This window comes from Peromyscus leucopus, chromosome 2, assembly GCF_004664715.2.
Source record: "Peromyscus leucopus breed LL Stock chromosome 2, UCI_PerLeu_2.1, whole genome shotgun sequence".
Classification (NCBI taxonomy): Eukaryota; Metazoa; Chordata; class Mammalia; order Rodentia; family Cricetidae; genus Peromyscus; species Peromyscus leucopus.
In genome coordinates this window covers 66,604,089-66,623,725 of record NC_051064.1, presented here as the reverse complement: position 1 = coordinate 66,623,725, position 19,637 = coordinate 66,604,089, and the positions used below count along the sequence as shown (strand labels likewise).

The following is a 19,637-nucleotide window of genomic DNA, read 5'->3' as shown; positions in this document are numbered from 1 at the left end:
ATGGTCTATAGAAACACCACAGCTTAGGAGAAGTAACTAGAAGGTTATAGTGACCACCTGTAGTTATTATTATAATTTTGCATGCCAGTTTTCTTTTCTTTTCTTTTCTTTTTCTTTTTCTTTTTCTTTCTTTTTTTTTTTTTTTTTTTTTTTTTTTTTTTTTTTTTTTTTTTTTTTTTTTTTTTTGAGACAGGGTTTCTCTGTGTAGCTTTGCACCTTTCCTGGAACTCACTTGGTAGCCCAGGCTGGCCTCGAACTCACAGAGATCCGCCTGGCTCTGCCTCCCGAGTGCTGGGATTAAAGGTGTGTGCCACCACCGCCCCCGCATGCCAGTTTTCTTGAGCAGGAAGGATCCTGAGAAGGAGAGTAGAATTGAGGTACAAAGGAACTCATATAGAGTGCAAGAAATATTTTTTTAAATACTTAGATTTATTGAAGTCCATGAATCCTCTTGACAGCTTTGTGCTACATACTCAGTATCTTAGCCAGTGTTCTATCGCTGTGAGACACCATCAGCACGATAGGAAGCATGCTGGCACATAGGCAGACACGGTGGTGCTGGAGAAGGAGCTGATGTTTTTACATGCAGATCCACAGGCAGAAAGAGAAAGCTACTGAGCCTGGCTTAAGCATTTGAAACCCCAAAACTAACCCCCAGTGACACACTTCCTCTAACAAGGCCACACCTCCTAATCCCTGTCAAGAAGCACACTCCCTAATGACCCAGCATTCAAATGTATGAGCCTATGGGGGCCATTCCTATGCAACCCATCACACTCAGTAACACATATGTGTATATACACATACACATTTATACATATTTTCCTCACAAACTCAGCCTATCAAACATTTTCTTATGTACCTTTTCCAGGCATTTCTTGAAATTCTTCCTGGGGAGCCAGGGCCAACCAAGAAACCTTGTCCCTGTGGGGCTTATATCACATTGTAGTTCAGCATAAGCAATACCTATTTGCCTTAATAGCCATAGTTGTCCACAAAAATCAACCCAACAAATATTTTCTTAAGTACCATAATTAAGTAAACTTAACAGATGATCTTGTCCAAACACACTGAAACATTACTGTAAAAACAACAGCATGGGCCAGGCGGTGGTAGTGCACGCCTTTAATCCCAGCACTCCAGAGGCAGAGGCAATCAGATCTCTGAGTTTGAGTCCAGCCTGGTCTATAGAGTGAGTTCTAGGACAGCCAGGGCTACACAGAGAAACCCTGTCTTGGAAAAAAAAAAAAAAAAGAACAACATGACACAAAACTTATACCTTCTTACCAAATTTTAAATACTAAGCATCATATTGGCTACATTACATGTTGCCATGCAGTAAATCTCTAGGCCTTTTATGTATTGCATGAATGGGCTGGTTAGTTTTTGGTCAACTTAATACAAACTTGGTTATCTGAAAGGTGGAAACCTCAATTGAGAAAATGCCTCCATAAGATGGGGCTGTAGCAGATTTTTTGTTGTCTGCAACCTTGGTCTGGCCTAGTATGTTGGCAGTGCTTAAGAGGACTTAACGTAGCACAAGGTATAATGAGGTAATGGAGAGAATTGCAGATGTGTATGTGTTGACTTGAACAAAAACTTCATTGGTTTGGTGGGAAATTCTTCACAAAGGAGGTAGCTTTTCAACAGAGTTTTGAAGGCCGGGTAGCAATTTGTAGTAGAACAGTAAGTAACTTAGCCTGACCAAGGACCAGATCAATGACATGCTTGGCATGTTCAAGGAATCAGAAACTAGCTGAAAGTGAGGCTGGAGTCACGGCATGGGCCAGACTCAAGAGCTGTGTGCACATCAGATACATCCTTGTACCATAATCATTCAGTAGTGTATGATGCTCAGTCTAGATCTTGGAGGAAGTAGGAGCAGGTAGGATGCTGAGTTGTAATTGTGGATTGTGAGGACCCAAGAGATCAATGGGTATAAAGGTATGGGGTGGAGAGGAAGAGCAGCAATGATGGGGGGTGGTAAGATCTTTGTCTAGCACATGGTTACACCTCTAATGTGAGTGAATACAGGAGCCATGCACTAACATTCCAAATGCAAGAGGAAGAATTTGAGATAGCTGGTTTCTAGCATATTGAGTGGTTTTGAGGCATCTCCTGAGCCCCTTTCTGAGCTGTAGATGAAGGACTGGTGTTATCATCCCAATGGGGCATTTCCCAGAGCAACAGAATTCTTTTCCCTCCAGATTCCTAGGATATTGTTGACATACACATAAATACTCAGACTGCTTTGGTCTTTTGTCAAAGTTTCTAAGTGGTTATATCATACAAGCTGTATACCATGCCAGAAGCTCCCTGCTGTCAACTACAGTACATCTCTAGCTCTTCTCCTTCCATGATCAGTGAGTATTTCTCCATTTTCATCATTTCTTGGCTAGAGGTGGTGACCATGTTCCTGTTTATCTCAGTTTTACCCTTTTATCCCTCATTCTGTTTTGGATATCTCCACATGTTTACATTAACCAACCTTTAGCTGATGAATTATCTGCTTTTCTGAAGAGAATTATAATCCATGTAGTACTATTAAACCTTCCTTTTGGTTTTTTAGAATGAGGTCTTGCTATATGATCCTGGCTGGCCTGGAACTTAGCATGTAGACAAGGTTGGTCTTGACCTTGTCATGACCCTCGTGATTCTGCCTCTGGAGCGATGGTGGGATTACAAGGGCACATCAGCGTGCTTATCTGCTTTGATGTTTTTGTACTGTTGTTGAACTTTGAGATTTGAAAGGTTTGTTTACACAATCTATACCACCTCCTTTCTATTGTTTTTTCTATTGCTTTTCTGTTACATTCACTCTCCTTGTTCCCATCTTCATTTTTAAAAAGACTCATTTTTAATATTTCATTTTATTTGTGTATGTTTGTGTCTTCATGTATCTAATGTACATATGTGCTTGAGTGCCCAAAGAGGTCAGAAGAGAGGGCCAGATCCCCTGGAGCTTGAGTTACAGGAGGTTGTGAGCTACCTATCTACCAGTGTGGGTCTTGAGACATGAACCCAGATCCTCTACAACAACAGCAAGGGCTCTTGACTGCTGAGCTACCTCTCAAGCCCTTGTTTTTATTTTTAATTAAACCCCTTCTGTGTGTCCGTGTGTGTGTCCGTGTGTGTGTGTGTGTGTGTGTGTGTTGTTGTTGTGTGTTGTGTGTGTGTGTGTGTGTGTGTGTGTGTGTGGTGTGTGTGTGTGTGTGTGTGGTTATGTGCAATTGAGTGCAGGTACCTGAGGAGGCCAAAAGAGGGTGTTGGATTTCCTGGAGCTAGAAGTATAGGAGCTTTTGAGCTACCAGATGTGGGTCCTGAGAACCAGCTTGGGTCCTCTGCTGTAGCAGATATAGCAAAGATACGCTCCTTGCCACTGAGCCATCTCTCATGCCCATCATCCTTTTTTTCCATTGTAAGAATGAAGTTGTTTAAATTTCTCTTTACTCATCTCTAAATGTATGATGTAAGCTAGAGCTGGGGTGCAGGAAACATTCAGTATCTGCAGGTCTTAGGTTGATCTCATTAATTAGCACAGTAATTAATATCAGACATATTTATTAATGGATACTCAGGATTCTCTCGACAGCCCTGCTTCATCTCCCTCACTCCCACAATCAGTCACTAAATGATGCTGATTGTCCCTCTTCCTCTTCCTTCTTTGTGCAGATGTCTCTGTAAAATGTCCAGTTGTTTGCATTATATTGTAATCAATCACTTCTATGTCTTTCTGAGACAATGAGTTGCTTGAAGACAGGGATCAAGTCTTACTGTCCCGGAACAGGTCTCCTGTTTACTCGATGGTCAGTAAATATTTGCTGATGAATAATCCTTTACCTTCTGTCCACCTCAGAAATGGACTTACCTAAGATTCTTTTGTCTTTATTTTTCCTGGTATTTGATTCCTACTAATAATCGAGCTTGTCTCCCAAGTCTGTCTTAAAAGCTTAGTTCACATACAATTGAGTGTGGTTGCTGGCTACCCTTGTCTCTCTCTCCCAACTTCTTTTTGAAGCTGCAGAAAATTGAGACTTAACCATTCTGTATCACTCAGCACGCAAGCGGAGTTTGCACCCTTGCACCATTGATTCCTACTCTTCTGGCCTCCATCTCTCAAGTGGACAAGCTCTCTGAGACTGCCTATTTGTTTTCTTTGCCTCCTTTATTGCTTCAGTGAGTGAAATGAGTTTTGGAGATGTGAAGAAGGCCTGAATTTTCCTAACAGTCAACGACTAGCTCCCTCCCCTGAGCCATTTCTTTGGGGCGCTGCAACCACTTAGTAACAGATCTGAGTTGCTAGAAGATACCATTCATGACTTCTTTGGCCTTGAGTCCCCAGAGCCAGCAACATACCCTGGCCCCAGGACAGTGCTAGCAAATGTGTGTTCAGCACTGTGGATCTGTCAAAAGGTTCCTTCTTCCAGGCACACCATTCTTGCGAAGTTCACCTTTCTGCCTTTGCTCTTGTGAAGGCAAATTTCTTGTGGTTGTTTCTGCAATAGCTAATGTTTGGAGGATGGAGAAAAACTAAAAGTGAGAGGATTAACACCTAGCTCTGGCTAGCCACTCAAGGAGTTCTAGAATTAGCAAGAAATCTCCAAGTAGCCCTCTAAGGAACACAGTAAACCAGAGAGGGCTGGGGAGGTGCCTCTGGAATGCAGTTTTTTTCTGCTTTGAAATTTCCAGCTGTCCTAGAATCCTGCCTCCTCCCAAGTGCTAACCCACCATTTAGAGGTACAAATGTGTACCTCTCCAGCCTCCTCTCAGCATGAGGAATTTTAGAGTGATGTGTGAGAATAGTCTTTCTAGCATCTCATTATTGTTATAAGACTGAATCTCATGACCTAGCCTTGGCTAGCCTGGAATTCATTATGTAGATAAACCAGGCTAGTCTGAGGTCTGCCTGTCCCTGCTTCCAACATACAAGCCTCCTCTGGGCCTCAGGGCTGCAATTCATGAGCAAACTGGACCCTTCTACTGCATAACAAGCTGGCCTTTTCAAGATCAGTGGAGTCATACAAATTCAGGCGTTGGACATCAGTGCTCAGAGTGTCAGGTTATTTACAAACAAAGGGGTGGGTGCTGGCACCTGGGAGAAAGCCAAGCTCTGAAAGGTCCCCCAAAGTGGGTTGCCGCCCTGGAAACTGTTACACATGTGTCGTAGCTACTGGGATTTGCTTTTGCATGTGTGAGTTTACCAGTCCTGGGTTTAAGCAGGAGGGGGGAAAAGGCACTCAGAGCATGGACAGTGGCAGCTGTTTCTTTTGCATTGTTGAGTCTCATTTCTTGAAATGTTACGCCAAGAGTTCTTGCATCTTTTTCTTTGACTTTCATGTAATATATGAATTTGCATTTTAGAATCTGAGTGGCTTTTGTTGCTCTTGTTTTGCTTTTGTTTTATGATGGATGGTGTCATGTGCAATAGAGTCGAGAAACAGCCACAACGAAGTGTGTTTACTAAATGGAGACTGACTCCCTTCCAGGGGAGTACCTAAGCAATAGGTACATGAGTCTGCTTGAGTGAGAGGCAGGTGAGGAAAGGGGTTAGCCTGCCTTAATGCCTGACTAGGAGCCATCCATTTATTTCTTTATAGCTTTGCTGGGAAGGGATTTAAGCTGTCAGGTACCTGCTATCTGAGATGTGCTCTGCGTGAATACTAACCTGTGAGATTCCCTAGCTGTGTGCCCTTTCTTGAGGAAGCTTCCACCACTTCGTAAGAAGCGGACCTTTCCTTAGGACCTTTCCTTATTCTCTGGGTGGATTTGTCATTGGGGAACAGACCTCCTTCAGCGAGAATGGGCTGTGACCTGTTGCTTTCAGAAAGCTGTGCTGTAGTGCTGAGGGGACAGAGGAGGGCTGTCTCTATCAAGAGGGTTGGGACTTCTGGGGACACTGGCTGCTTGTGCTCAGCCCACGCTGGAACACAGGAGAGTGCAGTGTTTGGAGCTTCACTGAGCTGTGATATAACTGGGTCTTGGGGCTTAAACAGAGACACAATCTGAGAAATGGTAAACGACCCTGCCACTGAAGGAAAGAATGGGAGGGAGTTGCCAGTCAGTCCATTATTGTGGTCCTGGGTGGGTTCGTCAGCAGCAGGTAGAAGGATAAAGGAGTGGAGATAAAGGAACTGAGACAATGCACGGGTTATGTCCTTCCTTTCTCCCTTTGTCTCCCGTGTACCCCGGCTGGTGAACCCGGGGAGGCTTGTAGATTGCTCGGCTCCCTTTTGTTTTAGGTTGGGTTTGTTTACAAAAGGGTTTCTCTCTATCTTAAGGAATGTACACTGGAGGACAGACAAGGCAACAAGAAGTGAAAGGCATCTTAGCGTTTTGATGGGGGTGGGGGACTGTGGTGTGCCGCCCTGGAGTCAGGGAGGTGGCTCCCTCCCGGTTGGCCAAGAGGCCAATGGGACCATAGCTGATCTTGGTTTGATCAAATAGTAGATTTCACAAGACTGGTCCATTTCCCACCTGGGGGAACTTTGTAGACTGAGGTGTCCATCAGATGGGGAGAAGGCTTGTATACAAGGCTTTGCTTACAAAGAAGAGAGAGTCCTTTGTTTTCATGCCGTTCTTCAGGGTGGTCCCCACAGGCTTCCCCAAGTCTTCACAGGCAGCTGCAGGTTGTGTGAGACAGTGTCCTTGAATTGGGACCACCAAGTCCCAAGGAGTGTGCTGGGAAAAGGTGTCCCTCCTACCCCTGCCCCGCCCATTTCACGAGGACTTGCCATTAAAGCTCCTTGGGCTAAGGTTCCTGCCATCATTTTCCCTCAGAGCTGCAAACTTAAAAATACCTTTCAGAGAAACTTGTTTGGAATTTCATTTTAATGGGATTTGTGAATAAATCTCCATCTTAATGCTGACTAAGCTTTAAACGGCTCTTCCAGGAGAACACTATCGGATTTTTATATTTTAAATTGTAAATCTCTTGACTCCAAAGCCACAAAACACTTTTGTATTTGTGGGAGTGCCATGTGCCTGAGCACTCCTGTTAAAGACTGATTTAAAAAAAAAAATAGTGTGGATGGTGTGAAGAACTCTGGGCTGCAGGGGATGGGGGCGGGGGTGGGGGGCTGTTGAATGGTCTAGTCTCTTTCCGTGTCGGAGGCTGTGTACACTGTGCCGGTCCGTTTCTCCCACCAATGAGGATGGGTGTTCTGTGGTAGCCTGTTGTCACACTCTAGTTTCCTTAAAAAATAAAATAAATCAACTTTCTTCCTTCTCTTTGAAACTTTTAACCTCAGAATTTTATTTTTAAATGCCATGAGCCCTCAAAGTCAGACTCAGAAGAAGTATCTGTCGTTCTACATGTGCTTCCCAGCTCTGGGTCGAATAGTGTAGTGAAGATGAGAGTTGTTACTCCCCCGAAAGAACTGCTCAGGACTGACCAGGTGATGCTGGCCAGAAGAGACTTTCAGGTGAAAGGTAGACAGCTGCGGGAGGGGCCTGTCTGTGCGCAGCAGGTGCCATAGTTAATGCCGGAAGATGCCTCTTGTCATCTGAGGTCTAAAGTGTGCCCACCACACACCAGAGAATGCTAGCCACGGGAGGAAGGCGGTGAGCTGATGGACTTAATTGTGGTAATAGTTTTGTGGTGTGAGCTATGTGTGTAAGTGTGTGTGCACCACGTGTAGGATAGTGGCCAACATCTCTTCTTGTCTTCCTCAATGGCTGTCTACCTTGATTTTTTTTTGAGGTAGGGTGTGGTTAGACCAGCTGGCCAGTAGCTCCCGGGTACCCTCCTGCCTTGCTTCCCCGGGTGCTGGGATGACAGGTCTGCTATGCTGTGTGAAGGTGCTGGCATGACACTCATGCCAACCGTGCCAGCCCCAATAGGTGTAGATGATGTCTTAACAGAGGTGGTGGCGGGGTGGGGGAGACCCTGAGGTGAAGGGCTTGTAAGCAAGCACCGCCCCACACGGTGTCCTCCGCAGCCCAGGTCACTGTCCCTTGTCTCTCCACAGACTCCTCTTACTCGGAGCCCCCCGATGTTCAGCAGCAGTTGAATCACTACCAGTCAGCTGCCCTGGCAAGAAACAACAGCCGTGTGAGCCCCGTGCCCTCTTCTGGGACCGCCGCCGGCACGGACCAGAAGGCGGAAGCTGTCCTTCACTGTGAATTCTGTGAATTCTCCTCTGGCTACATCCAGAGCATCAGGCGCCATTACCGGGACAAGCACGGAGGGAAGAAGCTGTTCAAGTGCAAAGACTGCTCCTTTTACACGGGCTTTAAGTAAGTGGCGGGGAAGAACCGCTGAGCAAACCTCAAGTGGCTGCCCCTGCTCCAGCCCTCCCCACACTCTTCCCTTACACCTCCCCGCCTGCAGCTCCAGGAAGGTTCTTCTGCCAGTGTGTGGAATGAAGGTTGGGTTCAGTCTTCACAGAAGGAAGCTAGTTTCAGAAAGACTGCTTGGGACCTGAGGAAGGGGGCAAGAGTTACCTAAGAACAAGTGGTCAGAGCCTATGGGCTTCTAAACAATGTGGGATTGGATCGAAGGACTGCCCTGGTCCGCTGCAGGACCAGGAATGGAATGGAACATGTTTTTTCTTTCAGAGAACATCCTCTTTTGGGGTGTGTGTGTGTGTTTTAAACTCTAGCTCTCATTTTTTGTCTTTTTGAAGCAAATGTAGATATATTAAGGAAATGTGAGAAAGAACTCATTAGAGAAAGATTGCCAAAGGGTAACGCCCACTCCCTTCCTTATGAGGAACTCTTACCACTTATTGATCCGTTTATCCGTGTGTGTACACACCCATGTCACCATGCGCATGTGGGGCTGCAGGAGGACACGGGAGGTCCCACATTTGTGGGGGTCAGTTCTCTCCCAACATCATGTGGGTCTTGGGGGTTGAACTCAGGTCATCAGACCTGACAGCAGGCTTGACCACTGAGCAATCCTATCTGCCCATCATGCACTTGTAATGAGGCATTCAAGGTTTTGCCAAGTTCAAAGATGTCAGATGGGCGGAGGGAGAGGCAGCAGGGCCTGCAATTCTGAGTTGAGGGGACCTAGTCGCAGTCACCATGACTGACACCTGAACAACCTGTTCTCATCATGCTTTACGTGTGAAGATGTGAAGATTCATGAAGGCAGCTTATGAGTCAGCCAAGATTTCCAACAGCCCTTCCAATACCCGATGGGAGACAGAGTTGGTCCTCTGAGGGATTTTGTTTTTGTATTAGTTAATTTCTGTGTGTCTGTGTGGTGCTGGGCGATCTATCCAGGTTCTCAGTTAGTTATCCAGGCTGGCCTTGAACTCATTACTTAGCCCACATTAGGCTCAATGAGGTGATCGTTCAACCTCAGCCCTTTGAGCAGCTGCCGTTTATAGACACGCTCCACCAGACTTGGCATAACAGGCAATTTCTAATTTTCAAGAATGAAGTATGTAGGGTATTTATTTCTTTTTACACGAAACCTTGATCCCAGCCAAGTAGCAAAGGTTCTGAGTAGCTGCCACTGTATTTCTGTTCATTGATGGGTTGGTTAACTGGCCAAGGGGATTGTGGTCAGCAAACAGAACAGCTTCAGTTGAGGCTTCTCAAGCAGCAGAGCCTGATGTGGACACCTGTGAGAGGTGTGCCCGCAGGAGACACATCAGTGACTGTTTGTCATGGTCTCTGTCCCTTCTCTCTTAGATCTGCTTTTACTATGCACGTGGAAGCTGGGCATTCGGCGGTCCCAGAGGAAGGCCCCAAAGACCTCCGCTGTCCTCTCTGCCTCTATCACACCAAATACAAACGCAACATGATCGACCACATAGTGCTGCACCGAGGTAACCTTCAGATGAGCTCAGTTCTCTCTCGGGTCCTGGGTGGGCGGTAATGCTGCAGCATTTTGAGTATGTTCCCTGGGTACCACAGCAGTGTTGCCCTCTTCCCTGAGCTTTGCTCCTCCCAGGAAGAGTCACTGTGACAACCACTGATATCCATGGAAAAGACACATTCCTGTCAGTAGAATTCCTTCCTGGAGGGAGAAGGGGGCGGGGGGGGGGGGTCCTCAGGAATCTTTCCATCAGGGTTCTGGGGGTCAGGAATTTCCCATTCTGAATCCTTTGCTACCAAGGGATTCTAGCTATGTGTGAAGCGAGCCTGGGGAAGGAAAGCGTGAGAAACAAAGACAAAAATGATGCTTTCCCAAGCACAAAGTGAAATTTTCTCTGAAATGGACAGGGAGAAAGTTCCAAAGCACAAAAGTGGGCTGCTGGGCAGCAAACCCATGGATTGAACGCTGGATCATCCTGGTTTGGATCGTACTCTGTATGGCTTCTCTGTGAGCCATGATCATTCTGTGAGACAGTAGCTGGTGGGGTTCCCTCGTGGCTGCACAGTGTGGTGGGGGGTACTTGAGTGTGCATTCTCCCTGATCAGCAGGGATCCTTCTGAGAGCGCTGGGCTGGGTCATTCCACTCTGTTTTGCACTTCTGAAACAGGATCTCTCCGTGGAGCCCAGCTGGCTTTAAACTTGAAATCCACCTGCCTCAGCAACTTCCCGGGGTTGCTGGGATTATAAACAGACATGGACTGGCCCGCTTGGACTTTTTTTTTGTTTTTTTTTTAAGTTTGCTCTTGGCCGATTAAAATACCATTAACCAAGCCGGGCAGTGGTGGTGCACACCTTTAATCCCAGCGCTCGGGAGGCAGAGGCAGGTGGATCTCTGTGAGTTCGGGGCCAGCCTGATCTACAAAGTGAGTTCCAGGAAAGGTGCAAAGCTACACAGAGAAGCCCTGTCTCAAACAAACAAACAAACAAACAAACAAAACAAAACAAAAAACCCATACCATTAGCGAATGGGAGTCCTTAGTATTGGAAGGAAACACGTTGATAATGCATTTTGGCCAAAAGATCCTCTTGCGGGAGGGTGGAAAGAGGAGTCCCCATTGCCAGTCTTGTCTGTTCTGCAGTCTACTCACCTTCACATCCCTTGCTTCCCACCCTTCCTTCCTCATCATTTTTCTTTTGCCTCTAACCTTGAAAAGCTTTCCAGTATCTGCCACACATGCCCAAAGCAGCACGTGTCACCCACTTTCCTGCCTTGGTGTCCCTCAGCTGCCAGGGTGGAGACATTTATCAAGTAGCTTCCATGTCTCCAGAACCACCACCTTTAGGCTGCATGCTCGTGATGTGCTTATATCTGCCAACATCTCGTAGAAGACACAACACCTACAGGGCGCTGTGTGTTTCTTCCTTCCATTGCATTCTAATGAGATGAGAGATGGTAGCTGGCTGGGCCAACCACCTGTGAGGCAGGCAAAAGCAGCGCAGCAGTATTTAGGCAGGGATTCTTGGCCCTCAGCGGTCTGCCTGGTGTTTTGCCTCAGTCACCTGGCTTCCGGTCCCCCAGCCCATGTGTTTTGGTAGCTGTGTGCCCATCCTGGCTTGGGTGGAGGCCATCAGTAGAACCAGTGCCCAGAGCACATCAACAGTGAGTCCTTGCTGGCTGCGGTGAATCCTCACTGGCTGCAATCATTTCCCATATTGCTGCACGGTGGGATCAGAGCTTTGGTGGCTGACAAGTTCAATGACTTTCCTTGGCTGAGCGCAGAGTTAAGGAAGACAGAGGCAGAGTGCTTCTGTGAGGAGGCCAGGAACACTTGACAAAGAGCTCCCGGCACCCAGTTGCCTCATCAGCAGCACTATAGGCAGCAGCAGCATCACATGGCCTCCTGTGTGGCAGATGCGAAGCTCAAAGCTGAGGAAGTCTGAAGTCTGTGGGAGGTTTTGCTGGTCTCTACCCTTTCTGCTTTTTTAATTCGGTGTATTTATTGGAGCTGTGCTTCATTTCGCAAAGGATTTAGAGTAGCCCAGAGTCATTCCCGCTGAGCTGTTGCATTAAAAACAAGTGAAGAAATGAAGGCAATTGTGAAAGAAAGTGAGGCCAATACAAAGTGCAGCTGACAGTAGGGATGACCTCAGCTGCAGTCTGGAGAAGCCTGCGTGTGCAAGAGCCCCATCTCTCGTTGGCCACACCTGCAGATTTGGCCTTGCGATCTTTGCCCACCAAGAAAGGGAAGGAAAGAAAGTTGGCTTTGGGGTGTTTATCAAACAGTTTCCCACAATCTAGACACCAAAGTCTGGAAGGAATCTCTGCAGTGAACAGACACGGGTGCAACAGTGTGTACTGGGCCCAGACATACAGTGCACGTTGAATGCTCCACAGTATGAGATGCTAGAGACCAGAAGTGTTTCTGAGTTCTGGAGTATTCAGATTTTGGAATATTTACATAGGATGTCAGTTGAATATCCTTTATCCAGTTGGTGCTGGCAAAGTTTTGGATTTCGGGTGACTCAATTTATCCCGTAGGGTCGTAGAGAGCTAAAGTAACTGAGCCAGAGTCGCTCAGCCAGCAGGCAGGGAATCAGCCCCAATCTTCTGTTCTTGGGTCTCACGCCATTCCCCATCATTGGTGGCACTGTCTCTTCTGTTTGTCTAGGGAGAGAGTTTCTGGATATGTGAATATTGTCCTCACCAAGGTGGGAATGTGGTCCCGATATGTGGAGCTAAGGATCAGTAGTGAGGACAAGAGCCTGTGGCTGCTGTTAGTGAGTGTTTACTCAGCCATGGGCACCCTGCTGAGTGCTTGAGTAAACTCACCAACCCCAGCATGGTCGATATGACTGTTTCCCTGATGACAGACAACAAAAACAGGTACAGGAAAGCTGGATAACTTCCCTACGGCCCAAGGACTCTTGGGTAACAGGCTGGGATTGGAACCCAGGTGTGTTAGACCCGCAGCACTTGCTTTAACTCCCAGGCATCACTCTTACCCTTGGGAAGCTCATATCACCTGTTCAGTGTTCTAGAGGCTGGGAAAACTGGTCTAAGGACAGATCTCTTTGTAGGGCCAGAGGTCAAAGGTGAGGACCCCAATCCACATGTGGCAGAGGGCCCCAAGACAGCTGTACCTGCTGACTTCTGCTCTGGTGTCCATCTCCCCTTGAAGGCAGATCAGAGAGAACCTGGTCTTGGCATCTCAGCGATGCGGTCAGATGTCTGCCTTGCAGATCAACACTGGGGCTGATCCCAGAGTAATAAGATGAGGCTTCTGCACCTGTGCACTGCCTGCTCCGGATGAATAAACATCTTTGGTCTCTAGGGTCCACAGCATGAGATGTTTCTGAGGCCTCAGTTAATTAAAAACCTTGGGATGAAAGGCAAGAAAAACAACTTCTGAACTGGCCCTGAGACAGACTTGCTACTGACGAGGATAGTTGCTGTCACTTTTTGTTGGGACAGAGTGATGCATTTAAGTAAGAGAGGAGGGGAGAGGAATCCATCCCATGGAAGTCTGGATGAGAACTAATCAAGGATGTGGACTGGCAAAGGGAGCATCCTACTGATTCATGAGTTCAGCAAACACTCATTGTTTGCTGGTTACTTGCTGCACTCTGTGTGGCTGTTGGTGGATGATGCAGAATAGAAAAGCCATCTTGGCCTCCTCCAGATGAACACATTCAGAGCATATACAAGACAGTGAATAATGGTTGTCTAGGAGTCCTATTTATGCCCAGGAAAGAGATAGGTCATGGACAAAGATGGCTTTCGAACTGAGCCATGGTCGCATTTCACAGGGAAGACTTGGGCTGCATTGAGATATATGGATACCAATTCGGTGGCTTTAAATAGGTGTTCTCTCCTAGTTACAGAGGCTAGAATTATCAGCAGGGCTGTGCATCATGTAAAACTTGACAAAAACCATCCTTGATGGGATAAGGGGGTGACAAGTCAGTGATAGATCTCTTTCCTATCCTGGATGAGACTCTGGCTTTGATTCCTTGTCATGCCCTAGCTCTTTGGCATTCTTTGGTATCCTTAGCTTACAGTGGCATCCATCCAGCTTCTGCCTTCTTCTTCTCAGGGCCTCATTCCCAGTGTGTTTCTTTCTGTGATTTCTCATATAAAGACATCAGGCATTGGCTTTTAGGCCAGCCCTAATGTAATATGACCTTGCTCATGTTAATTACATCCAAAAACTCTATCCCAATAGTCATATTCTTTTTTTTTTTTTAAGATTTATTTATTATGTATACAGAAGAGGGATGCTAGATCTCATTACAGATGGTTGTAAGCCACCATGTGGTTGCTGGGAATGGAACTCAGGACCTCTGGAAGAGCAGTCGGTGCTCTTAACCTCTGAGCCATCTCTCCAGCCCCCCCCCCAATAGTCATATTCTATGGTTCCAAGTGGACATAAACTTTGGGGACACTATCAACCGCTGCTTGGAGGGGGGGGGTTATTAATAAACCACTGAAGCCACTGGAAGCAAGATCTATCTGCAGCATGGCATCAGGCTATTCCAGGTACCTGAAGAGAATAAGAGGCCTTGAAGAAAGTGTGTTCTGGAGGCTTTAGAGGCAGAAGTTTGACCTCTGTTTAGTAGACAGATAGGAAGCCAGGAGAGGTCTTTTTAAATCAGATTGTCAGTTAGATACCTGTTAAATAAGAATTTAGGCAAGGTTGAAGCAAGGAATCATTGGACCTATCCCTTTCTTTAAGAGCTATGGATTTATATCAGTCAACATCTGGTGAGATATGTTAAGTTTAACTTGGAAGTTTGTTTCATGAACTCATTTGGTAGGACTCTGGGTGATTTTCATTTGAGTGGTGGATTTGTAGCATACCTACTGGTGTTTTAAGAAATTGGGCAATTCAGCCATGAAGAGCCAGGCAACATTTGTTCCCTGAGGGAAGTTGAGCTTTAGTGGAAAGAGACATAGTAAACGGGTGAGTGAAACTTCATGATTGCATGGCTGTGAGTGTACGACCATTGGAAGTATGGTGCCCATACACAGCTTGCCCAGCTGTCCCGTGTACCTTTATAGCAAGCCTGAAATTTGGGGCACAGATTTGAATTTGTAGGGCTGAAATCGTTTTCACAAATATTTATGTTTTGATTATGTGGCTGTGTAATTGCGGGGGTTGCTCTTAAGTTGTTAACTTCAAGGTTCTGTTTCCTGCTTTATAAATGAATGCTGACTGAAGCTAAGCCTTGAAGGTGGCCATGCTGAATGGAAGTCATCTCCCCTAACTGGTTAGGTCACTGGTTTTAGGAGAGAAAATCAATCAGACGGCCAATATTATTTTGATTTAGTGAAATTATATGTTCCCTCCCATCAGTATCCTTACGTGATAGAGGTATTAACTGTTCCCAGCTCTCTCTAGAAACGTGCTAATGTCAAAACCTAATAGCTCTTACCAGGAGCTGCTTGCTTTTGCTTCTATATCTATTTGTGGCTTTATTTTAGAATGTTTAAAAAAAAAATAATGATGTCTTTTTCTTTTCCTTCTTCTCTTCCTATCCCTCCAACTTCTCACATTCCTTCCTCCTTCCCCTCTTCCTTATCACCCCTCTCACAACCCTTTGAAATAGGGTCTTAGAGAGCCCAACCTGACCTGAAACTTAGTACCTTGCCCAGGCAAACTCCAAACTCTCCTGCCTCCATCTCCCAAGTGCGCTGACATTGGCCTGTTTTCTCAATGGTTTTCTCCTGTCTTCGGCCTTTGTCTCTCATTGCTTAACAACAAGTAGTGAGTGGACCTTTGGGCTCAGTCTTCTGGATTGATGCCTTGCCCGCTAAGTTTGTGGGTATAAAGGAATTCCAGCTTTTCGCTGCCTCATTTAGGACTTGGGGTGTTCTTGGAAGGGAACTTAAGAGTGTTGCAGAACCCACAGTCCTGCGGCTTCTTTCTAAGAAATGGCCCTCGGTGGTTGCATTTCTGCAGCCTTTCTGCTGGGCTCCTTGGCAGCATGGCAGCATGCTCGGCTCTGCTGCTGCTGCTACTCCTCAGGACACAGGTGTTTTGCTGTCTCATCACTCTGGAGGCCAGACTGTCCAGTTTCAGGTCTCACTGCAGCAGTAAGTGCCAGTTGGGTAGGAGGAGATGAAATTGACCATCCATCATGTGGTGAACTGGTGACATCATTGTGTTTTTTGCAACCATCACTGGGAGGGAGCTGAGTCACAATGGGTACAATTCAGGCCATTTCTTACCCAGGGTAATTTTGAGGGGTGTGAAGTCAAGAAAGAACCATGAGTTCTCATTGAAATATGAGCTCCTATAGCCAAGGCAGGATCGAGTCCATACCTGGAACATTCTAGTCTAGCTTGGCAGGTAATGAAAACACACATTTATATAAGTAAGGGATTTGGTCCATTTTAACTTATAGCTTAGTTTGGAAATGGGAAGTTTTGTAATTTTTAAAATTACATTTACTTATTTGTTTATTGTTGGGGGGATTGTGCAGACATCTTCGAATGATAACACTAATAATAACTGATATTTCCATATACAACACTAACACCTAATAGAGCTTGCCTCATAGCAGGCTTTTAATCAATTGTGAAGTCATGTATTAGTTATTATTATTATTAGCATTTGAACTCCAGGGCATGACTTTGAATGCTTCGACCTTTGGATAAAATTCTTAATGATACATTGTGAAATTAGAAACTGCAAGGAACGCTAACCCAGGTGGAGAGGAACTGAAAGGGGATCCATCAGAATGGGGTTTGGGAGAACCAATAATTGACTGTGGGAAACAGACTGTTGAGTGACCAAATAGCTGTCGCCGTGGCATTGGAGGCATTGTTACATGGAAAAGTGTGCCCAGCTGTTCTTCATCTCCATGGAGGTTGACAGATCTAGGGCAGATGGGCCAGGCTGGAGCCAAAGAATAGAAGAGGAAGCCGTAAAGATGACAAGATAAATCAGGAACAAGTAGAGAGGGAACAGGAGGGCTGTAGCCTCAAGGAAGTGCCAAAAATGGTCGTGGCAGCCCTTTGCGTGAATTGCACCCTCAGTGTGCCTGTTAGTCTCTGTGTGGCTGCTGCTCCTCTGTCCCTACACTGTAGTTTAGGGTCTTAGTCAGGTCCACATTACATGGAGCCACAGTAGTTCATGCTTGGTAGTGCTCAAAGCAGTGGCTCTCAGCCAATCCTTCCAGCCTCCCAAAGGTGCACGACCCTGCAGACATTTTGGGGTGTCACAGGAATGAATACTAGAATTATCTGGTGGATGAAGACCATAGAAGCTGCTAAGTACTACAATCCATGGGACAGTGCCCCACAACAGAGAACTGTCTAGCCCGCAGATGTCAGCTAGGCTTCTCTTAAGGAGCCCAGGAGTAGAAGATACTAGCATGGACTTCTTCAGGCCAACTAGTTTATGCCAAGACATTTCCCTCCTCCGTTTACACCAAACCGTGGAACTGAATGGCTTAGAAGACTGTTACACATTTGCTATTCTAAGAAAATGTGTGGATTACTTTATAATCATGTGTTTCTTAGCTGTCTGCTATACTTTAGTTTAAAAATATTTATATTTCTAAATAAGCAACTGATTCTTTGTATAGGGAAAATAACATATGCATTAGATCTCTGGGGAGTATGTTGTAGACACCACCCTCCACGCTTCCTCTGCCCAGCATTTTGCTGGCCGATAAGGCGCTACATTCCAGGGCTCCAAGGCAGTGAGTGCCCCACAGTTAGAATGTTGTGGTTGAGATGGAGACATGATGTTGGGTGGGGGGAATTCCCTCGGGTCCGAATGCAGCCGGTAACGAAGGGGAAGCTGGAGGAGGCAGTCGCATCGGCGTGCAAAAGACTAGCTACTCAGAGTCTCTGGGAATAAAATCATGCTTTTCTGATTTAATAATACATTGCTGTTTCTAAATAATATAAGTATATGTTGTGTGCGTCCATTTGTAAACTTCCAGAGTCTTCTGAAATCCAGACTCAGCATGAAAACACATGCTATATTTGATTCTTGCATATATAGCACAGATTTTAATTTTATCCCAGTTATGGATATCTGGCACGTGTGCCAATACTCTGGGCAGACTGGTGTGAAATTTAATTTGAGCAGTTAAACACAAGGGTGAGAGAGAGCAAAATACACAAGTGCATGCATTTCCAGCCCTACAACATTTGGTATGTGAGTGGGAAAGGCACTCACATCCTCTCTTCCCTGCTCTGAGTTTTCTTCCTCTTGTGGCAATTGGATTACAGATTTTTCTAGAGTGGCACAAACCTTCAGTGGTTCCCAAGGGGTTACCCCCTCCCCTCAGTGCTGCCCACAGCCATTTCACTTGTAAGCTAAATGTACGGGTTGGTTGGTTGCTAGATTTGCTGTTCTATTTGAGATCCCCTTGCCTTCAGGACCAGAGAAGGGCATCTTTAAGAGCATCTTCAAGGGGACACAGGAATAGAAGTAGCAGTGAGGCCAACCTGGGTTCACATCTCAGCTCTGTCGGTTGCAGTGACTGCGAACTTTAGGACATTTTTAAAGTTTGTTTCTCACTGGAGATGTACCTCAGTATAGAGCACGTGCCTAGCATGTCTGAGACCCTGGCTTTGATCCCAAGTATGTAAGTAGGGGGCTATTTCATACTTTTATTTATTCTGAAAATGGGAGTAACTCCAGCCATGATGTCATTAGAAGACGAAACACAGTGGTGGTACTTAGGTGCCCAGTTAATATCCATTTCCTTCCCTCAGAGACACCAGGCATCCAGCTATTATTGCACTTGTTCAAGGATATTATAATGGTTTTTGTCAGTGGTTATTAATGTTGGTAAAGATGGCAGCCACTTCCATGCCCAACCTGCCTTCATCACCTCCATTCAGAAGTTATCTAACACCTTTCCACCTGCCCCACGTCTGCTTATACATCACACCTGATATTGAGTACACAGAAGCATCTGGTCTTCAAAGTACCCAGTTGTGCCAGAGGCTTATGTGCCATGTGGGGAAGGCAGGGAGGGACAGTGTGCATGTGTGTGTTGTTCGCAGACCAAGACCCACCAGAAGTATCAGCATTGAATGGGTCCGTTTCTTATATCCCAAAGAAGGAACATCTGCTTTCCATCAGTAAAAATGCCCATCTCTCCATTCGATTTGTTTCCACAGAAGAGCGAGTTGTCCCCATTGAAGTGTGCCGTTCCAAACTGTCAAAATACTTGCAGGGAGTAGTTTTCCGCTGTGATAAGTGTACCTTCACCTGCTCCAGTGACGAGAGCCTCCAGCAACACATAGAAAAGCACAGTGAACTGAAACCCTACAAATGCCAGCTCTGCTACTATGAGACCAAGCACACGGAGGAACTGGACACTCACCTTCGGGATGAGCATAAGGTACTCACCCAGGACTTCCTGCCTCCCCCCACCACCTCAGCACTCCTGTGGGGAGGGCCCCAGTGGGGAGACAGGTCAGCGTGTGGTTCAGAAGATAGGTCACTGTAGTCATACCTACTGTGTGCAAAATAGGGAGATGAATTCAATTAATGATTACAGTAAACCTTCATTTTCTTAGAATAAAAGAAATACATGATCATTGTAGGACTTGTTAAAAAAAATAGGTAGAGTGAAGGAGTCACTCATACCTCCACCATCCAAAACTTTGAGGCATCTTTTCTATACTTGCTTTCATTTGTTTTATCTGATTTTGTTTGTACTATATATAAAATATCGTATCCTGTTTTTTTGTTTTGTTTTGTTTTTTATCCTGAACAAAATTTTTCTGTCTTATTTTAAACATGTTATCACAGTGTTGGCAGACTTCCTGTAAAGGGCAGTCAGTAGCTCTGTTTGGGCTTTGTGGGCCGTCTATGATTTCAGTGGCAATTTGCTCAAA

General features: G+C 45.8%; 1 protein-coding gene across 1 annotated transcript in view; it reads left to right on the top strand.

The window, feature by feature from the left end:
- The window catches only part of Znf462 (zinc finger protein 462), a 134,238-nt gene that overhangs the window by 90,774 nt on the left and 23,827 nt on the right, over window positions 1-19,637 (top strand). The window contains 3 exon segments of the mRNA XM_037202640.1: window positions 7,968-8,235; window positions 9,643-9,779; window positions 18,915-19,138. Of these exon segments, the coding sequence (XP_037058535.1) occupies window positions 7,968-8,235; window positions 9,643-9,779; window positions 18,915-19,138 (629 nt within the window).